General features: G+C 50.7%; 1 protein-coding gene across 1 annotated transcript in view; it reads left to right on the forward strand.

Annotated features, from left to right (window-relative positions):
- Positions 1–22125, forward strand: part of LOC310910163 (mucin-5AC-like) — a 49588-nt gene that overhangs the window by 20121 nt on the left and 7342 nt on the right. The window contains exons 27-38 of the mRNA XM_083862620.1: positions 370–498; positions 825–966; positions 2168–2211; positions 2306–2512; positions 3386–16765; positions 16948–17171; positions 18027–18201; positions 18386–18636; positions 19943–20126; positions 20493–20691; positions 21622–21800; positions 22039–22108. Coding sequence (XP_083718746.1) covers positions 370–498; positions 825–966; positions 2168–2211; positions 2306–2512; positions 3386–16765; positions 16948–17171; positions 18027–18201; positions 18386–18636; positions 19943–20126; positions 20493–20691; positions 21622–21800; positions 22039–22108 — 15184 coding nt within the window. The remainder of the gene's footprint in view (positions 1–369; positions 499–824; positions 967–2167; positions 2212–2305; positions 2513–3385; positions 16766–16947; positions 17172–18026; positions 18202–18385; positions 18637–19942; positions 20127–20492; positions 20692–21621; positions 21801–22038; positions 22109–22125) is intronic.

Genomic DNA, 22125 nt, shown 5'->3' on the forward strand with positions numbered 1-22125 from the left:
CAAGTGGTGTGATTAGTGTCAAGTTAATTAGACAATCATGATACACTACTGGTGAAATATGATATTTTATTACACTGCCACCTGTCTACATCAGGCTCCATGTAAATAAACATTAGTGCATGCTAGCTAAGATCAGTGTTTCAGTCAACTGATTTTTCATGTTTAACGTGTTACTCTGTTCTGTGATGTATATATTTATTGGTGTAAAAAGGTTTTAGAAATATAACAATTGTAATGTGTTAGCAATAAGAGAAAATATGGTTTACCACCTATGTGATTATGCTGATCCCACTGGATTTTTACCTAGAAAAACTGAAACAGTATAGAGCTAAAACATCAAAGATATTTTTCTGATATTTCTTCTTCTAGCTCTGTTCTGTGATTACTATAACCCACAAGGGGAATGTGAGTGGCACTACAAGCCATGTGGAGCACCTTGTATGAAGACCTGCAATAATCCAAGTGGAAAATGCCTTCATGAGATGAGGGGTTTGGAAGGTAAACATGATTATGCATTCTACTTGAAAGGCTAAAATGCAGTATGGTGAACAAAATCTGTATTATTCAATGTATGACATGTTTGCATTAGAAATTAGTAGAAGAGATTTTCCAATTAGTATTGTATTCCCTAATGGATTATGTACTTGTTTGGAGTGAAGATGAGGACAAAATACTCCAAAGCATAATGTGCAATCAAAGGAATAGTAGTAGGAGGGTCTGAAATTCCCCTTACTGTGTGGGACATTTTGGGAAGAGCAAATATGAGTGCAGAGTTACTTATATTTATGGAAGGCCTAGTGTCAATTTGACTCTTTTCATTGCAGGCTGCTATCCACAATGTCCAAAGAATAAGCCCTATTTTGATGAGGAAACCATGACCTGTGTTTCTAATTGTGGTTGTTATGAAGATGGAAAAAATTACAAACCAGGAATGGAGATGCCTTCAAAGCAGAATTGTGAATCATGGTAGGATTAGAAAAAAAATTAAAATAGAGTTTAAAATTGTGGAATATAATTACCACACATTAAATTTGTTATTTACCAACAGAACTAGGCCAGTCAGAGGCTGAAAAATGTCTAATTTTCTTCCCAGGAAATTAAATGATAATATAGTGAAACATTTTATCATTGAGAGATTAATAATTAAAGTCCTTTTAAGTTACTGTCATAATTATTAAATGAAAACAAGCTAAAATAATTTTAGTTAGGGAAGAATCTGAGAATTTTTAACATGATATACCTAAATTCATTACAAGTTAGCAGCCAACTCATCTACATTGTTTAGTGTTTGTTTCTGTTATTGCACTGATACTTCCAAAGTTACAAGAGTCAGCACATACTCTCTAGCATTACCGGTGGCAAGTGTTGCTAAGCCTTTGCAAGGCTTAAGTACAGAGCTAGCAAAACCAATTGTGAAGCAGTTGTGTTAAGATACCTTTACAGTAGCTATGCTTAAATATGGTAAGCAGTGCAATCTGAATTGCAAAAATCTTAAGGCAAAGTCCCTTGGAGCTAAACCAACTTCCTTGGCACGTTTTGCACTTCATAGATGCCTTTGCCTATATCATCTAGGCCATTAATAGCAATAAACCTAACCCATTAAATACATATCTAAATTTCAGTTTATTCAGCATATAGATGTCCTTAGGCCCTGGAAAGAAATACATCAAGATTCAGTTCATAACAGATAAATTTCACTTAAAACCAGAATTCTTTTTGCATATTTTGGAAGCTCAATGTAAATTCACTGGGTATACTCCCTCAATGTCCATGGTAGCAATCCTTTATATATATCCTTTTAAATGTAAATGATACATTTACTGTGCTTTTCCCTTCCAAAAAATAAATAGGCCTATTGGAGAGATAACAGTATTTCAAATCACCCATCTCACATCTTTTGTCCTGTTCCCAAAAGTACTGGCGGGGATGCTGCATGTTTTATATGCTGGCTCAAAGAAGAGCTACCTTTCTTGCCAGAGAACTTGTGAAGATACCTAGCCTGAATTTGTACAGCAGAACTGACTATCTAACTCAGTGCAGATACAGTCATTTTACATTTAAACACACAATGAATAACAAAGGATTGATAAAAGAAAAATAAAAACAAAAAAAAATGATGTCACAAACCAGTATATCCACATGCATAATATGTTATTTTCTTTTTCAGCGAATGCACAATTCATGGCAAAAAATGTAGCTATGATGAACATGGTAAGTTGATGAAGTTGTTTCCATATTAATATGACCCATTTAGCGTACTCTGTGTTTTAGATAGCAAAGAATAACATCCTGTTTTAATCCACAGAATGTGTCTGCATTTATGAGGGGCAGAAATACAACTACAAGGATGTGGTCTACAACACTACAGATGGCACAGGATGGTGTATTGTTGCTACCTGTGGTCCCAACGGAACGCTTCAAAGGTTTATCCATGAATGTCGAACCTCAACAACACCCACAACAGCAACGACATTTCACTTCAGCTCTACACCACCTGCCACTACTTCCACAGGTACATCCTTTGTAGCCTATAAGAGTGTATTCTCCTGTTCAATGTGAAAAATATATTTTACGGTACAAAGTGGATTGCTTAGATATCAGCACTGAGATAATGGAACTTTGGTTTTTAGAATTCCAGTACAGCATTCCTCAGGTTGGTAATCTCTAGTTACTCTAGGCATATGCTGTTTTATGAAATCAGTATTCTGTATAAAATATATAAGTTTTGAAATTACAGAAAATATTAGCATTGCTGGAATTCAGCTGTTTTCCATCTATTTCATAATGAGAGTTCATCTACAAAAGCTCTCCAACCACTAAAGGGTTTCTTAAGATGAGAGCTAAAATACAAAATGTAGGGATGGATGTAGCTAATGTAGCTAAAATACAAAATGCTTGAAATGGAGGAGCAATAACAATGCAGGGAGGAGTCAAATTATTTGGAAGAAAGAAGTAGCTATGGATCTCAATGCATACACTAAACCATACTTTTTCCACTGATTTCAATACATCACAGAGAGACTAGTATATAGTGAAGCAAGATAGACAACAAGCAAATACACTCAACCAAATGCAAAACAAGTGAGATTTATTTTTTTTCCCCACAATGTATAAATTAGACCTGAGCCTTATTTCACCACCTAGTAACACATATTTAGTATTCTCTTGGGAAGTTACAGTTCCAAGCGTGTTACTACATGAAATTGCTGGGTAATGGATTTTCTGTTCTAAAATATATAAAGTTATATGTATAATGAAGTGATGCAGTACGGGAGGCTAATGCAAGAAAAACGATATTAGGAAAATTGTTAGCCTATTTAAAATAACAAAAGATAGTATCTATAGGAATTCATTCTTAATTTCTTGGTCTCTTTCTCTTTTACAGTGTCACCAACTACATCAGTATGTGTTCATGAAGTCTGTGAATGGTCAGAATGGTATGATGGGAGTCTACAAACTCCTGGCTATGATGGGGGAGATTTTGAAACTTTTGATGAGTTACGAGCAAAAGGTTATGCAGTCTGTAAAGCCCCAAAGGCGGTTGAATGCAGAGCAGAAAAGTTCCCTGATATACCACTGAAAGACCTTGGCCAAAAAGTAGAATGCAGTACAACACAAGGGCTCATATGTTACAACAAGGATCAAATTTCAACAATGTGCAACAACTATGAAATCAGAATCTTCTGCTGTGTTTTTGTACCATGCTCTTCCACGACGCCTTTCAGTACATCAACCCCGGTTGCAACTACAACTCCGAGAGAAACATCTACTGAAACAATGTATTCAGTTACTACAACTCCGGAAAGTACAACATTCGCACCTTCAACTACTGAAGAAACACCAACCACAACTAAAATGACAACACCTGTCACCACATCCCCTTCAACAATTCCTCTTTGTTTCAAAGAAAAATGTTACTGGTCAAGATGGTATGATGTCAGTTATCCAGGGTCAGGTTACAATGATGGAGATTTTGATACCATTCAGAACATAAAAAATAAAGGATACAGAGTCTGCGAAAATAGAAAGGATGTGGAATGTAGAGCAGTGCGGTTTCCTGACACGCCATATCCGCTACTAGAGCAACACATAACTTGTAACAAAGAAGAAGGGTTGAAATGCTACAATAAAGATCAACTGCCACCGATCTGCTATAATTATGAAGTAAGGTTTAAATGCTGCATAAATATACCAGTACAGTGTGAAACTACTACTGAAAGCCTGAGTACAGAAACATATTTCTCAAGTACACCAAAAACAAGATCAACAACTCCAAGCTTACAAACAAGACACAAGACAACAACAGAATACACAGTTCCTCCAAAAACAGACTACATACACACCAGAATAACATCAAAACCAACTAGGAAACCACAAACAAGCCCTACAACACATTCAACTACCCCCTGTGAACCTGAAATCTGCGCCTGGAGCGAATGGTTTGACGTTGACTTCCCCTCCTCGGGGCCCAGTCAGGGAGACTTTGAAACCTACCAGCACATCCGCGCCGCCGGCAAGCGAGTCTGCCGGCAGCCAAAGCAGATCGAGTGCCGGGCGGAGGACTACCCCGACGTAGCCATCCAGCAGCTGGGACAGGTCGTGCAGTGCGACGTCCACTTTGGACTGGTGTGCAAGAACGAGGACCAGACGGGCAAATTCAAGATGTGCCTCAACTACAAGATCCGCGTGCTCTGCTGCACCCCCAACTACAACTGCTCAATCCCCACGTTTATGCCCAGCCCCACCACCAGCACCCCGAGCACACCGATCCCGTCCTCCACCCCAGTCACCACCTCCACCTCCACCGTGCCCTACATCATCCGCACCAGCACTCCCACCTCCACGGAAGTCAGCACAACCAGCACCACCCTCCCCACGCCGTCTACCACATCCCCCTCCACCACGTCCACCACCCCCTGTGAACCCGAAATCTGCGCCTGGAGCGAATGGTTTGACGTTGACTTCCCCTCCTCGGGGCCCAGCCAGGGAGACTTTGAAACCTACCAGCACATCCGCGCCGCCGGCAAGCGAGTCTGCCGGCAGCCAAAGCAGATCGAGTGCCGGGCGGAGGACTACCCCGACGTAGCCATCCAGCAGCTGGGACAGGTCGTGCAGTGCGACGTCCACTTTGGACTGGTGTGCAAGAACGAGGACCAGACGGGCAAATTCAAGATGTGCCTCAACTACAAGATCCGCGTGCTCTGCTGCACCCCCAACTACAACTGCTCAATCCCCACGTTTATGCCCAGCCCCACCACCAGCACCCCGAGCACACCGATCCCGTCCTCCACCCCAGTCACCACCTCCACCTCCACCGTGCCCTACATCATCCGCACCAGCACTCCCACCTCCACGGAAGTCAGCACTCCCACCAGCACAACCAGCACCACCCTCCCCACGCCGTCTACCACATCCCCCTCCACCACGTCCACCACCCCCTGTGAACCCGAAATCTGCGCCTGGAGCGAATGGTTTGACGTTGACTTCCCCTCCTCGGGGCCCAGCCAGGGAGACTTTGAAACCTACCAGCACATCCGCGCCGCCGGCAAGCGAGTCTGCCGGCAGCCAAAGCAGATCGAGTGCCGGGCGGAGGACTACCCCGACGTAGCCATCCAGCAGCTGGGACAGGTCGTGCAGTGCGACGTCCACTTTGGACTGGTGTGCAAGAACGAGGACCAGACGGGCAAATTCAAGATGTGCCTCAACTACAAGATCCGTGTGCTCTGCTGCACCCCCAACTACAACTGCTCAATCCCCACGTTTATGCCCAGCCCCACCACCAGCACCCCGAGCACACCGATCCCGTCCTCCACCCCAGTCACCACCTCCACCTCCACCGTGCCCTACATCATCCGCACCAGCACTCCCACCTCCACGGAAGTCAGCACTCCCACCAGCACAACCAGCACCACCCTCCCCACGCCGTCTACCACATCCCCCTCCACCACGTCCACCACCCCCTGTGAACCCGAAATCTGCGCCTGGAGCGAATGGTTTGACGTTGACTTCCCCTCCTCGGGGCCCAGCCAGGGAGACTTTGAAACCTACCAGCACATCCGCGCCGCCGGCAAGCGAGTCTGCCGGCAGCCAAAGCAGATCGAGTGCCGGGCGGAGGACTACCCCGACGTAGCCATCCAGCAGCTGGGACAGGTCGTGCAGTGCGACGTCCACTTTGGACTGGTGTGCAAGAACGAGGACCAGACGGGCAAATTCAAGATGTGCCTCAACTACAAGATCCGTGTGCTCTGCTGCACCCCCAACTACAACTGCTCAATCCCCACGTTTATGCCCAGCCCCACCACCAGCACCCCGAGCACACCGATCCCGTCCTCCACCCCAGTCACCACCTCCACCTCCACCGTGCCCTACATCATCCGCACCAGCACTCCCACCTCCACGGAAGTCAGCACTCCCACCAGCACAACCAGCACCACCCTCCCCACGCCGTCTACCACATCCCCCTCCACCACGTCCACCACCCCCTGTGAACCCGAAATCTGCGCCTGGAGCGAATGGTTTGACGTTGACTTCCCCTCCTCGGGGCCCAGCCAGGGAGACTTTGAAACCTACCAGCACATCCGCGCCGCCGGCAAGCGAGTCTGCCGGCAGCCAAAGCAGATCGAGTGCCGGGCGGAGGACTACCCCGACGTAGCCATCCAGCAGCTGGGACAGGTCGTGCAGTGCGACGTCCACTTTGGACTGGTGTGCAAGAACGAGGACCAGACGGGCAAATTCAAGATGTGCCTCAACTACAAGATCCGCGTGCTCTGCTGCACCCCCAACTACAACTGCTCAATCCCCACGTTTATGCCCAGCCCCACCACCAGCACCCCGAGCACACCGATCCCGTCCTCCACCCCAGTCACCACCTCCACCTCCACCGTGCCCTACATCATCCGCACCAGCACTCCCACCTCCACGGAAGTCAGCACAACCAGCACCACCCTCCCCACGCCGTCTACCACATCCCCCTCCACCACGTCCACCACCCCCTGTGAACCCGAAATCTGCGCCTGGAGCGAATGGTTTGACGTTGACTTCCCCTCCTCGGGGCCCAGCCAGGGAGACTTTGAAACCTACCAGCACATCCGCGCCGCCGGCAAGCGAGTCTGCCGGCAGCCAAAGCAGATCGAGTGCCGGGCGGAGGACTACCCCGACGTAGCCATCCAGCAGCTGGGACAGGTCGTGCAGTGCGACGTCCACTTTGGACTGGTGTGCAAGAACGAGGACCAGACGGGCAAATTCAAGATGTGCCTCAACTACAAGATCCGCGTGCTCTGCTGCACCCCCAACTACAACTGCTCAATCCCCACGTTTATGCCCAGCCCCACCACCAGCACCCCGAGCACACCGATCCCGTCCTCCACCCCAGTCACCACCTCCACCTCCACCGTGCCCTACATCATCCGCACCAGCACTCCCACCTCCACGGAAGTCAGCACTCCCACCAGCACAACCAGCACCACCCTCCCCACGCCGTCTACCACATCCCCCTCCACCACGTCCACCACCCCCTGTGAACCCGAAATCTGCGCCTGGAGCGAATGGTTTGACGTTGACTTCCCCTCCTCGGGGCCCAGCCAGGGAGACTTTGAAACCTACCAGCACATCCGCGCCGCCGGCAAGCGAGTCTGCCGGCAGCCAAAGCAGATCGAGTGCCGGGCGGAGGACTACCCCGACGTAGCCATCCAGCAGCTGGGACAGGTCGTGCAGTGCGACGTCCACTTTGGACTGGTGTGCAAGAACGAGGACCAGACGGGCAAATTCAAGATGTGCCTCAACTACAAGATCCGCGTGCTCTGCTGCACCCCCAACTACAACTGCTCAATCCCCACGTTTATGCCCAGCCCCACCACCAGCACCCCGAGCACACCGATCCCGTCCTCCACCCCAGTCACCACCTCCACCTCCACCGTGCCCTACATCATCCGCACCAGCACTCCCACCTCCACGGAAGTCAGCACTCCCACCAGCACAACCAGCACCACCCTCCCCACGCCGTCTACCACATCCCCCTCCACCACGTCCACCACCCCCTGTGAACCCGAAATCTGCGCCTGGAGCGAATGGTTTGACGTTGACTTCCCCTCCTCGGGGCCCAGCCAGGGAGACTTTGAAACCTACCAGCACATCCGCGCCGCCGGCAAGCGAGTCTGCCGGCAGCCAAAGCAGATCGAGTGCCGGGCGGAGGACTACCCCGACGTAGCCATCCAGCAGCTGGGACAGGTCGTGCAGTGCGACGTCCACTTTGGACTGGTGTGCAAGAACGAGGACCAGACGGGCAAATTCAAGATGTGCCTCAACTACAAGATCCGCGTGCTCTGCTGCACCCCCAACTACAACTGCTCAATCCCCACGTTTATGCCCAGCCCCACCACCAGCACCCCGAGCACACCGATCCCGTCCTCCACCCCAGTCACCACCTCCACCTCCACCGTGCCCTACATCATCCGCACCAGCACTCCCACCTCCACGGAAGTCAGCACAACCAGCACCACCCTCCCCACGCCGTCTACCACATCCCCCTCCACCACGTCCACCACCCCCTGTGAACCCGAAATCTGCGCCTGGAGCGAATGGTTTGACGTTGACTTCCCCTCCTCGGGGCCCAGCCAGGGAGACTTTGAAACCTACCAGCACATCCGTGCCGCCGGCAAGCGAGTCTGCCGGCAGCCAAAGCAGATCGAGTGCCGGGCGGAGGACTACCCCGACGTAGCCATCCAGCAGCTGGGACAGGTCGTGCAGTGCGACGTCCACTTTGGACTGGTGTGCAAGAACGAGGACCAGACGGGCAAATTCAAGATGTGCCTCAACTACAAGATCCGCGTGCTCTGCTGCACCCCCAACTACAACTGCTCAATCCCCACGTTTATGCCCAGCCCCACCACCAGCACCCCGAGCACACCGATCCCGTCCTCCACCCCAGTCACCACCTCCACCTCCACCGTGCCCTACATCATCCGCACCAGCACTCCCACCTCCACGGAAGTCAGCACTCCCACCAGCACAACCAGCACCACCCTCCCCACGCCGTCTACCACATCCCCCTCCACCACGTCCACCACCCCCTGTGAACCCGAAATCTGCGCCTGGAGCGAATGGTTTGACGTTGACTTCCCCTCCTCGGGGCCCAGCCAGGGAGACTTTGAAACCTACCAGCACATCCGCGCCGCCGGCAAGCGAGTCTGCCGGCAGCCAAAGCAGATCGAGTGCCGGGCGGAGGACTACCCCGACGTAGCCATCCAGCAGCTGGGACAGGTCGTGCAGTGCGACGTCCACTTTGGACTGGTGTGCAAGAACGAGGACCAGACGGGCAAATTCAAGATGTGCCTCAACTACAAGATCCGCGTGCTCTGCTGCACCCCCAACTACAACTGCTCAATCCCCACGTTTATGCCCAGCCCCACCACCAGCACCCCGAGCACACCGATCCCGTCCTCCACCCCAGTCACCACCTCCACCTCCACCGTGCCCTACATCATCCGCACCAGCACTCCCACCTCCACGGAAGTCAGCACTCCCACCAGCACCACCAGCACCACCCTCCCCACGCCGTCTACCACATCCCCCTCCACCACGTCCACCACCCCCTGTGAACCCGAAATCTGCGCCTGGAGCGAATGGTTTGACGTTGACTTCCCCTCCTCGGGGCCCAGCCAGGGAGACTTTGAAACCTACCAGCACATCCGCGCCGCCGGCAAGCGAGTCTGCCGGCAGCCAAAGCAGATCGAGTGCCGGGCGGAGGACTACCCCGACGTAGCCATCCAGCAGCTGGGACAGGTCGTGCAGTGCGACGTCCACTTTGGACTGGTGTGCAAGAACGAGGACCAGACGGGCAAATTCAAGATGTGCCTCAACTACAAGATCCGCGTGCTCTGCTGCACCCCCAACTACAACTGCTCAATCCCCACGTTTATGCCCAGCCCCACCACCAGCACCCCGAGCACACCGATCCCGTCCTCCACCCCAGTCACCACCTCCACCTCCACCGTGCCCTACATCATCCGCACCAGCACTCCCACCTCCACGGAAGTCAGCACTCCCACCAGCACAACCAGCACCACCCTCCCCACGCCATCTACCACATCCCCCTCCACCACGTCCACCACCCCCTGTGAACCCGAAATCTGCGCCTGGAGCGAATGGTTTGACGTTGACTTCCCCTCCTCGGGGCCCAGCCAGGGAGACTTTGAAACCTACCAGCACATCCGCGCCGCCGGCAAGCGAGTCTGCCGGCAGCCAAAGCAGATCGAGTGCCGGGCGGAGGACTACCCCGACGTAGCCATCCAGCAGCTGGGACAGGTCGTGCAGTGCGACGTCCACTTTGGACTGGTGTGCAAGAACGAGGACCAGACGGGCAAATTCAAGATGTGCCTCAACTACAAGATCCGTGTGCTCTGCTGCACCCCCAACTACAACTGCTCAATCCCCACGTTTATGCCCAGCCCCACCACCAGCACCCCGAGCACACCGATCCCGTCCTCCACCCCAGTCACCACCTCCACCTCCACCGTGCCCTACATCATCCGCACCAGCACTCCCACCTCCACGGAAGTCAGCACTCCCACCAGCACCACCAGCACCACCCTCCCCACGCCGTCTACCACATCCCCCTCCACCACGTCCACCACCCCCTGTGAACCCGAAATCTGCGCCTGGAGCGAATGGTTTGACGTTGACTTCCCCTCCTCGGGGCCCAGCCAGGGAGACTTTGAAACCTACCAGCACATCCGCGCCGCCGGCAAGCGAGTCTGCCGGCAGCCAAAGCAGATCGAGTGCCGGGCGGAGGACTACCCCGACGTAGCCATCCAGCAGCTGGGACAGGTCGTGCAGTGCGACGTCCACTTTGGACTGGTGTGCAAGAACGAGGACCAGACGGGCAAATTCAAGATGTGCCTCAACTACAAGATCCGCGTGCTCTGCTGCACCCCCAACTACAACTGCTCAATCCCCACGTTTATGCCCAGCCCCACCACCAGCACCCCGAGCACACCGATCCCGTCCTCCACCCCAGTCACCACCTCCACCTCCACCGTGCCCTACATCATCCGCACCAGCACTCCCACCTCCACGGAAGTCAGCACTCCCACCAGCACAACCAGCACCACCCTCCCCACGCCATCTACCACATCCCCCTCCACCACGTCCACCACCCCCTGTGAACCCGAAATCTGCGCCTGGAGCGAATGGTTTGACGTTGACTTCCCCTCCTCGGGGCCCAGCCAGGGAGACTTTGAAACCTACCAGCACATCCGCGCCGCCGGCAAGCGAGTCTGCCGGCAGCCAAAGCAGATCGAGTGCCGGGCGGAGGACTACCCCGACGTAGCCATCCAGCAGCTGGGACAGGTCGTGCAGTGCGACGTCCACTTTGGACTGGTGTGCAAGAACGAGGACCAGACGGGCAAATTCAAGATGTGCCTCAACTACAAGATCCGCGTGCTCTGCTGCACCCCCAACTACAACTGCTCAATCCCCACGTTTATGCCCAGCCCCACCACCAGCACCCCGAGCACACCGATCCCGTCCTCCACCCCAGTCACCACCTCCACCTCCACCGTGCCCTACATCATCCGCACCAGCACTCCCACCTCCACGGAAGTCAGCACAACCAGCACCACCCTCCCCACGCCGTCTACCACATCCCCCTCCACCACGTCCACCACCCCCTGTGAACCCGAAATCTGCGCCTGGAGCGAATGGTTTGACGTTGACTTCCCCTCCTCGGGGCCCAGCCAGGGAGACTTTGAAACCTACCAGCACATCCGCGCCGCCGGCAAGCGAGTCTGCCGGCAGCCAAAGCAGATCGAGTGCCGGGCGGAGGACTACCCCGACGTAGCCATCCAGCAGCTGGGACAGGTCGTGCAGTGCGACGTCCACTTTGGACTGGTGTGCAAGAACGAGGACCAGACGGGCAAATTCAAGATGTGCCTCAACTACAAGATCCGCGTGCTCTGCTGCACCCCCAACTACAACTGCTCAATCCCCACGTTTATGCCCAGCCCCACCACCAGCACCCCGAGCACACCGATCCCGTCCTCCACCCCAGTCACCACCTCCACCTCCACCGTGCCCTACATCATCCGCACCAGCACTCCCACCTCCACGGAAGTCAGCACTCCCACCAGCACAACCAGCACCACCCTCCCCACGCCATCTACCACATCCCCCTCCACCACGTCCACCACCCCCTGTGAACCCGAAATCTGCGCCTGGAGCGAATGGTTTGACGTTGACTTCCCCTCCTCGGGGCCCAGCCAGGGAGACTTTGAAACCTACCAGCACATCCGCGCCGCCGGCAAGCGAGTCTGCCGGCAGCCAAAGCAGATCGAGTGCCGGGCGGAGGACTACCCCGACGTAGCCATCCAGCAGCTGGGACAGGTCGTGCAGTGCGACGTCCACTTTGGACTGGTGTGCAAGAACGAGGACCAGACGGGCAAATTCAAGATGTGCCTCAACTACAAGATCCGTGTGCTCTGCTGCACCCCCAACTACAACTGCTCAATCCCCACGTTTATGCCCAGCCCCACCACCAGCACCCCGAGCACACCGATCCCGTCCTCCACCCCAGTCACCACCTCCACCTCCACCGTGCCCTACATCATCCGCACCAGCACTCCCACCTCCACGGAAGTCAGCACTCCCACCAGCACCACCAGCACCACCCTCCCCACGCCGTCTACCACATCCCCCTCCACCACGTCCACCACCCCCTGTGAACCCGAAATCTGCGCCTGGAGCGAATGGTTTGACGTTGACTTCCCCTCCTCGGGGCCCAGCCAGGGAGACTTTGAAACCTACCAGCACATCCGCGCCGCCGGCAAGCGAGTCTGCCGGCAGCCAAAGCAGATCGAGTGCCGGGCGGAGGACTACCCCGACGTAGCCATCCAGCAGCTGGGACAGGTCGTGCAGTGCGACGTCCACTTTGGACTGGTGTGCAAGAACGAGGACCAGACGGGCAAATTCAAGATGTGCCTCAACTACAAGATCCGCGTGCTCTGCTGCACCCCCAACTACAACTGCTCAATCCCCACGTTTATGCCCAGCCCCACCACCAGCACCCCGAGCACACCGATCCCGTCCTCCACCCCAGTCACCACCTCCACCTCCACCGTGCCCTACATCATCCGCACCAGCACTCCCACCTCCACGGAAGTCAGCACTCCCACCAGCACAACCAGCACCACCCTCCCCACGCCATCTACCACATCCCCCTCCACCACGTCCACCACCCCCTGTGAACCCGAAATCTGCGCCTGGAGCGAATGGTTTGACGTTGACTTCCCCTCCTTGGGGCCCAGCCAGGGAGACTTTGAAACCTACCAGCACATCCGCGCCGCCGGCAAGCGAGTCTGCCGGCAGCCAAAGCAGATCGAGTGCCGGGCGGAGGACTACCCCGACGTAGCCATCCAGCAGCTGGGACAGGTCGTGCAGTGCGACGTCCACTTTGGACTGGTGTGCAAGAACGAGGACCAGACGGGCAAATTCAAGATGTGCCTCAACTACAAGATCCGCGTGCTCTGCTGCACCCCCAACTACAACTGCTCAATCCCCACGTTTATGCCCAGCCCCACCACCAGCACCCCGAGCACACCGATCCCGTCCTCCACCCCAGTCACCACCTCCACCTCCACCGTGCCCTACATCATCCGCACCAGCACTCCCACCTCCACGGAAGTCAGCACAACCAGCACCACCCTCCCCACGCCGTCTACCACATCCCCCTCCACCACGTCCACCACCCCCTGTGAACCCGAAATCTGCGCCTGGAGCGAATGGTTTGACGTTGACTTCCCCTCCTCGGGGCCCAGCCAGGGAGACTTTGAAACCTACCAGCACATCCGCGCCGCCGGCAAGCGAGTCTGCCGGCAGCCAAAGCAGATCGAGTGCCGGGCGGAGGACTACCCCGACGTAGCCATCCAGCAGCTGGGACAGGTCGTGCAGTGCGACGTCCACTTTGGACTGGTGTGCAAGAACGAGGACCAGACGGGCAAATTCAAGATGTGCCTCAACTACAAGATCCGCGTGCTCTGCTGCACCCCCAACTACAACTGCTCAATCCCCACGTTTATGCCCAGCCCCACCACCAGCACCCCGAGCACACCGATCCCGTCCTCCACCCCAGTCACCACCTCCACCGTGCCCTACATCATCCGCACCAGCACTCCCACCTCCACGGAAGTCAGCACTCCCACCAGCACCACCAGCACCACCCTCCCCACGCCGTCTACCACATCCCCCTCCACCACGTCCACCACCCCCTGTGAACCCGAAATCTGCGCCTGGAGCGAATGGTTTGACGTTGACTTCCCCTCCTCGGGGCCCAGCCAGGGAGACTTTGAAACCTACCAGCACATCCGCGCCGCCGGCAAGCGAGTCTGCCGGCAGCCAAAGCAGATCGAGTGCCGGGCGGAGGACTACCCCGACGTAGCCATCCAGCAGCTGGGACAGGTCGTGCAGTGCGACGTCCACTTTGGACTGGTGTGCAAGAACGAGGACCAGACGGGCAAATTCAAGATGTGCCTCAACTACAAGATCCGCGTGCTCTGCTGCACCCCCAACTACAACTGCTCAATCCCCACGTTTATGCCCAGCCCCACCACCAGCACCCCGAGCACACCGATCCCGTCCTCCACCCCAGTCACCACCTCCACCTCCACCGTGCCCTACATCATCCGCACCAGCACTCCCACCTCCACGGAAGTCAGCACTCCCACCAGCACCACCAGCACCACCCTCCCCACGCCGTCTACCACATCCCCCTCCACCACGTCCACCACCCCCTGTGAACCCGAAATCTGCGCCTGGAGCGAATGGTTTGACGTTGACTTCCCCTCCTCGGGGCCCAGCCAGGGAGACTTTGAAACCTACCAGCACATCCGCGCCGCCGGCAAGCGAGTCTGCCGGCAGCCAAAGCAGATCGAGTGCCGGGCGGAGGACTACCCCGACGTAGCCATCCAGCAGCTGGGACAGGTCGTGCAGTGCGACGTCCACTTTGGACTGGTGTGCAAGAACGAGGACCAGACGGGCAAATTCAAGATGTGCCTCAACTACAAAATCCGCGTGCTCTGCTGCACCCCCAACTACAACTGCTCAATCCCCACATTTATGCCCAGCCCCACCACCAGCACCCCGAGCACACCGATCCCGTCCTCCACCCCAGTCACCACCTCCACCTCCACCGTGCCCTACATCATCCACACCAGCACTCCCACCTCCACGGAAGTCAGCACAACCAGCACCACCCTCCCCACGCCGTCTACCACATCCCCCTCCACCACGTCCACCACCCCCTGTGAACCCGAAATCTGCGCCTGGAGCGAATGGTTTGACGTTGACTTCCCCTCCTCGGGGCCCAGCCAGGGAGACTTTGAAACCTACCAGCACATCCGCGCCGCCGGCAAGCGAGTCTGCCGGCAGCCAAAGCAGATCGAGTGCCGGGCGGAGGACTACCCCGACGTAGCCATCCAGCAGCTGGGACAGGTCGTGCAGTGCGACGTCCACTTTGGACTGGTGTGCAAGAACGAGGACCAGACGGGCAAATTCAAGATGTGCCTCAACTACAAGATCCGCGTGCTCTGCTGCACCCCCAACTACAACTGCTCAATCCCCACGTTTATGCCCAGCCCCACCACCAGCACCCCGAGCACACCGATCCCGTCCTCCACCCCAGTCACCACCTCCACCTCCACCGTGCCCTACATCATCCGCACCAGCACTCCCACCTCCACGGAAGTCAGCACAACCAGCACCACCCTCCCCACGCCGTCTACCACATCCCCCTCCACCACGTCCACCACCCCCTGTGAACCCGAAATCTGCGCCTGGAGCGAATGGTTTGACGTTGACTTCCCCTCCTCGGGGCCCAGCCAGGGAGACTTTGAAACCTACCAGCACATCCGCGCCGCCGGCAAGCGAGTCTGCCGGCAGCCAAAGCAGATCGAGTGCCGGGCGGAGGACTACCCCGACGTAGCCATCCAGCAGCTGGGACAGGTCGTGCAGTGCGACGTCCACTTTGGACTGGTGTGCAAGAACGAGGACCAGACGGGCAAATTCAAGATGTGCCTCAACTACAAGATCCGCGTGCTCTGCTGCACCCCCAACTACAACTGCTCAATCCCCACGTTTATGCCCAGCCCCACCACCAGCACCCCGAGCACACCGATCCCGTCCTCCACCCCAGTCACCACCTCCACCTCCACCGTGCCCTACATCATCCGCACCAGCACTCCCACCTCCACGGAAGTCAGCACTCCCACCAGCACCACCCTCCCCACGCCGTCTACCACATCCCCCTCCACCACGTCCACCACCCCCTGTGAACCCGAAATCTGCGCCTGGAGCGAATGGTTTGACGTTGACTTCCCCTCCTCGGGGCCCAGCCAGGGAGACTTTGAAACCTACCAGCACATCCGCGCCGCCGGCAAGCGAGTCTGCCGGCAGCCAAAGCAGATCGAGTGCCGGGCGGAGGACTACCCCGACGTAGCCATCCAGCAGCTGGGACAGGTCGTGCAGTGCGACGTCCACTTTGGACTGGTGTGCAAGAACGAGGACCAGACGGGCAAATTCAAGATGTGCCTCAACTACAAGATCCGCGTGCTCTGCTGCACCCCCAACTACAACTGCTCAATTCCCACGACCACGCCCAGCCCCACCACCAGTACATTCCCTGTTATTACCCGAAGTGAACCTTTCTTTACTACTTCTCCGCCTCACGTTTCAACTACACCGTGTTTCTGCAAGATTGGCGATTCTATTTTTTCACCTGGTTAGTTTACGTGATTTCATAGTCTGTTAATTTTCTTTCCAATTTTTCTTCTTGTGGTTTTTTTTTTGGATTTTGTTCCTTTTTTCTTATGAACCTTTTTGTTTTTTTCAAATTCCTTTTTTCTTTAATAGTTTTTTGGGTTTTTTTAATAATTCTTTTTTTTTTTTTTTTTTTCTTGTTAGGTGACTTGATTTACAACAGAGTGGATAGTGTGGGATGTAGATTTTATGCCATCTGTACCCCAACGTGTGATATTGAACGACACGCTGTGCATTGTAATGTCAGTACTTCACCAGCCCCTACTTCCTCAGCATGGTCAACAGTAACAACATCAGCTCCTCTTCCTCCTACCTCTTCAAGTGTTGCTGTTCATGGTTGCGTTTCCCCTCTATATCCTCCATTGAAAGTGCGTAATTTCTGTGTTATTCTTTGACTTTTGTAATCATATTTTTGGGTTTTACCAGATGGGAATAGTTTGTAGTCTTTAAACCCTACATGTGCTGGTTGTCTTAATTATTTTTCTAATGATGGGCAATATATTGGGGATAATATTCAAATTTTCCTTTTTCCGAATTTTAGTTTTTAATACTGGTAACACAAGTTACAATATTCTCTCTTTTTTTTGTTGCTTTTTTTTAGTAAACCTCTTTGGTGCATTGTGTATGTAAGCTATCTTCTCACTGACATCATAGAAGGAGTTTTCTAATGGATCTTATTTTTTCCTTAAATGGAATTATTTAAGCTGCAGTAAAGGCTTGCATCTGTTTCTCTTCTCCCGCCCCTTTATCTATACTTCTTAAACTTATTTTATTGTTATGTTCTCTGTTGTCATTGAAGTACTCTATACATACAATAGAGGAAGTCAGTTCCTGTAACCCAATGTGTCCCCCAAGCCCTAGAAGAGCCCCTTATGCAGAAGAAACAACTGTAGTTAAGCTTCCCACCCCTTTTTAGCATTAAGAAAATTAACCCAGAGGAATATTGACAACTTTTTATTATCAGTGAAGGTTTTTATTTTAGTCTTTTTTCTAGATTTAGAAAAGTAAGCATTTTCTATCCCTCATATCATGGTCAAAATTTTGAATACCACTAGTTCCCACTAAAAAAATCACTAATAACAGAAATTCAAGAGAAGTAACACATACTAGTTTTGTTTCCAACACCACCATTACTAGAAATATTATAGGATAAATCTAAAAAGAGGGTTAAAGGTTATATCTGTTTGCAGAGTTTTGTTACGAAAACTTTCTTCATTTTGCAGCCTGGAGAAAGATTCAAATTATCCAATTGTACAGAAGTCATCTGTAAAGGAGACAATGATATAGACGTAGTACCAACGTACTGCCCACCTGTAAAGGAAATTACCTGCGCAAACAAATATCCACCTTTGCTGGTACCTGATGAAAATGGATGCTGTTACCGATATGAGTGTCAATGTAAGCGCCAATAGATTCAGGAATAACATTTTTGGGAAAAAAAAAAAAAGCGCCAATCTTTACACAGATTATATGGGTGTTTTAGTTTCATAAGCTTGCTCTATAAATTGCTCTCTCTTCAGTTTTTAAATTTTCTTCTGCATAAATTCTCATCCTAATTTTACGTATATTTTTTCTGTACCAGGTGTGTGTAGTGGATGGGGTGATCCTCATTACATTACTTTTGATGGAACCTATTATACCTTCCTTGAAAACTGCACTTACGTCCTGGTGAAACAGATTGTTCCTAGATATGACAACTTCCGTGTTTACATTGACAATTATTACTGTGATGCGAAAGATGGACTCTCCTGCCCTAAATCTATTATTATTTTCTACAAATCTGCAGAAGTGGTGCTGACTCGTCAACTCATGAATGGTGTGATGACCAACGTGGTAAATATTTTTTTTTATTTTTGCAAAAAAGAAATAGTTTTGATAGGGCTTACTGATGCTGTTCTGAGATAGTCTGTTCAAATATCACATCATGGAGGTGATCAGGGCAGAGGGTATCACTAGGGGGGAAAAAAAAGTATTGCACATGATGCTGAGAACATCCAGGACTGCACTGGATGCAAACAGTGTTTGAAGAACAAAATTCATATTTCATGAAAACTGGTATATTGTGCCATACACTTATGTAAACAAACACATTTTGAAGAAACACAATGCAAATTGCAAGCAGGAGTCTTTTCTTGGGGGGAAGATGAATATGTATCTCTTATCTGCTGGATGACTTCTATCATGGAACTTCAGGCACCAAACAGCCCTGACGTGATTCCCCCTTCAATTTCCTACTGTGAAGAAAGGTACAGCTAAAGAAAAAGGGTTACTTAGACCATCACTCACCTTCATGATCCAAAGTAGTGTTTGCAAACCAATGAAAAGATAGTCCTACTCTTACACTGGAGAATCTACTAGTTGATTAGAGAATCTATAGAGAGGGAGAAAAGTTTGTGTGAATAGGTACTCTCACCTTAGAGTGCCCTGCCAAATTCTCAGTCAGAAAACACATGTTGGTTCCAGTGATTTCCTGTGAAAGAAAACAGTAACTGACAATTTTAACTCATGCTTTAGCCCAATTCAGTGAGAAGAGAGTTGCAGAATAACTTCTGACAAAAAACTATTAGGAAAATATGTTTGCCTTTATTAGCTCATATAAGATACGGGCTACAAATTGAAAAGTTTAACAAATAAATATGATCACTACTACATAAAACTGGCACTAAGGGTGTCTGACTTCATTTTGAATTTAGACAATTCTTCTGATGTCAATTACTAGGTAATATAGAGATGGTGTGATTATTATGGCACAGATATTTCTGTAGCTAAAGAAAACTATCAGTCATTTTTATATGAAAAATGTTTCCAATACACATAATCATGAGGGATACAATGAAAATATATATACTTGGATATATATGCATAGAATACTGTGTATTAGCATACAATCAGCACAAATGCAGTATGTAGAAGCCACTTAGATTATTATCACATTTCAGCAATATAGCAATGCAAGCCAAGATATCAATGCAAATATATTCTGTCATTAGGATGCCAATGGGCATTGGATGTGATGAACAACAATATGAAGTTATGCATAATTATGAAGATTAGAAAATATATATTTTAAAACAATCAGGCAAAAGCAGTGCTTATTCTGACTTGGTGTTTTGTTTTGTTTTCTTAACCCTCCATTCAGATGTACTTCAACAAAAAGATTGTCCAACCAGGCTTCAAAAAAGATGGCATTTCTTTCTCCAATCTTGGCATCAACATGATTGTTGAAATAGAAGAAATTGGTGCTGTCATCACCTTTAGTGGTCTGATTTTCTCTGTGAAGCTCCCATACAGCAAATTTGGCAACAACACTGAAGGACAATGTGGTAAGAGGGATGCAAAGATTGGAGGCAGTCCTCTTTCCCCACCCCTACCTTGGTTATGCTCACTCACTCTCTGGCTGTGCAGTCTTACAATTGACAGAAATTTTTAAACAGCAGTAAATGGAAATTACTACAGTTCTGCTCTTCAACTTCTGTAGGATGTCAGAAGCTCAATATTTCTTTGGGGCTGGGGTTTTACATCTGTTTGTTTTCCCATAACCTAAAGTTCATATAATAGAGAAAGTGCTCCCTCTGAAGCAGGGCAAAATATGCATTTCATGAGAACATCACACCTAAACGTATCAGCCCAGGAATGTATTGGGCATCTCTGATATGGCTTATGAGACTTACCCAGATTGTCTCTTCTAGGAACATGTACAAACAACAAAGAAGATGAATGCCGCTTACCAAGTGGTAAAATCATTTCCTCCTGTCCCCAAATGGCTCATCACTGGATTGTTGACAACAACAAGTCGTGCCATGGAATACCAATACCACCAGCTATAACCACACCTCCACCAAAGCCGCAGTGTCAAACACCTCCGCTCTGCAAGCTTATCTTGAGCGAGTAAGAGAACAAATTCGTTTTTTCTAGACAAAGCCATCTTGTATAGTACAAGAAGAATAACAGCTACAGCTTTAGCGTGTGATAACAGCTGAAAATGTCAGCTTAATTACAGAATATATATAGTTAAAAGGCCTTTGCAAAAGAAACTGGTCTGCATTAATGACTTTCATGCCAAAGATAAGATAACTGAGCAAGGAAAGGTAAAGTCAGAAAATCAGGGATGCAGCAAGCACTAAAATCAACACTACGTGGATGCAATACTTCCAGAGTATGCTTGGTAACTATTAAGCAAAGACTGAACTCTAAATTTCCAGTGGGTCTTCAGTACAAATCATAGAGAACCCAGTTACCAAACCCGTGAAGAGTGCAGATGCAAACAGCTGAGAAATGTCCTTCATTCTTTGTACATTTTACCTAAATCATGGAGTTCTAGAAGCGCAAAGGCTTGTTTCATGAAGTATTTCCTATACCTGTGTAGGCTGACAAAAGCTTTTTTCAGATGAGTTTCTCGTAAAGTAACTTACTTACTTATAAAAGCCCTCTTATACATGCTTTCTGTAGTATCTAGTAAGTTTGGAGCTATTTTATGTGAATTTTCTATTGCTACATTTATTTCATTCTTTTTTTCTCAATCTGGTGTAGTTGCCTTTTACACCAAATTTCTGGTGTCAAACTGCTGAAAAGTTGTGTACACATACAGAAATACTATGACTACTAAATTATTTAGAAAAAAAGGCCACTTCAGATTTCTTAATCTTTCCTGAATCTATCTCTCAGCTTATTGGCCATTGCTAGGGTTTTTTTTTCCCATAATACCTTCATTTCTGAAGCAGTCACATGCTACTAATGGGAAAGTGTTGTCTGACAGGAACAGACTTTGTCTAACGGCTCATTAACATAGAAGGGGGTTGCTTTCTTTGTTGCCTGCAGGATTTTTGCAGAATGTCACACTGTGATACCACCAGAGCCATTTTTCAAAGGCTGTGTTTTTGATGGATGTCGCATAGATGATGAGTTCATGCAGTGTTCCAGTTTGGAGATATATGCTACTGAGTGTGCCGCTAGAGGTGTCTGCATTGACTGGAGAGGAATGACCAACAATACATGCCGTAAGTATTGCAGGAGTTAAAATCTGTGTGATAAATGGTAAAAATTTGTGGTTTATTCACTAAACATATCTTCTCTCTGATATTTGGTTACTGTTTACAAAAATCCAGTGGGGTCCTTTCTCACAGAAGCTGATGATGAAGAAGGCAAAACTGTAGTAACTTTCTCTGGAAAAAATGCATCTACTGTCAATTTTTAATTTTTAAAATTTTAAATTTTTTTTTGTCTTTTTCCCTACAGCATTCAGCTGTCCATCAAGCTTGGTATACAAGCCATGTGGGCCCATTAATCCAGCTACCTGTGACCAAAGGTATGGAAAAGCAAAAA

The sequence above is a fragment of the Zosterops lateralis genome (assembly GCF_965231275.1).
Source record: "Zosterops lateralis genome assembly, chromosome: 6".
Lineage (NCBI taxonomy): Eukaryota > Metazoa > Chordata > Aves > Passeriformes > Zosteropidae > Zosterops > Zosterops lateralis.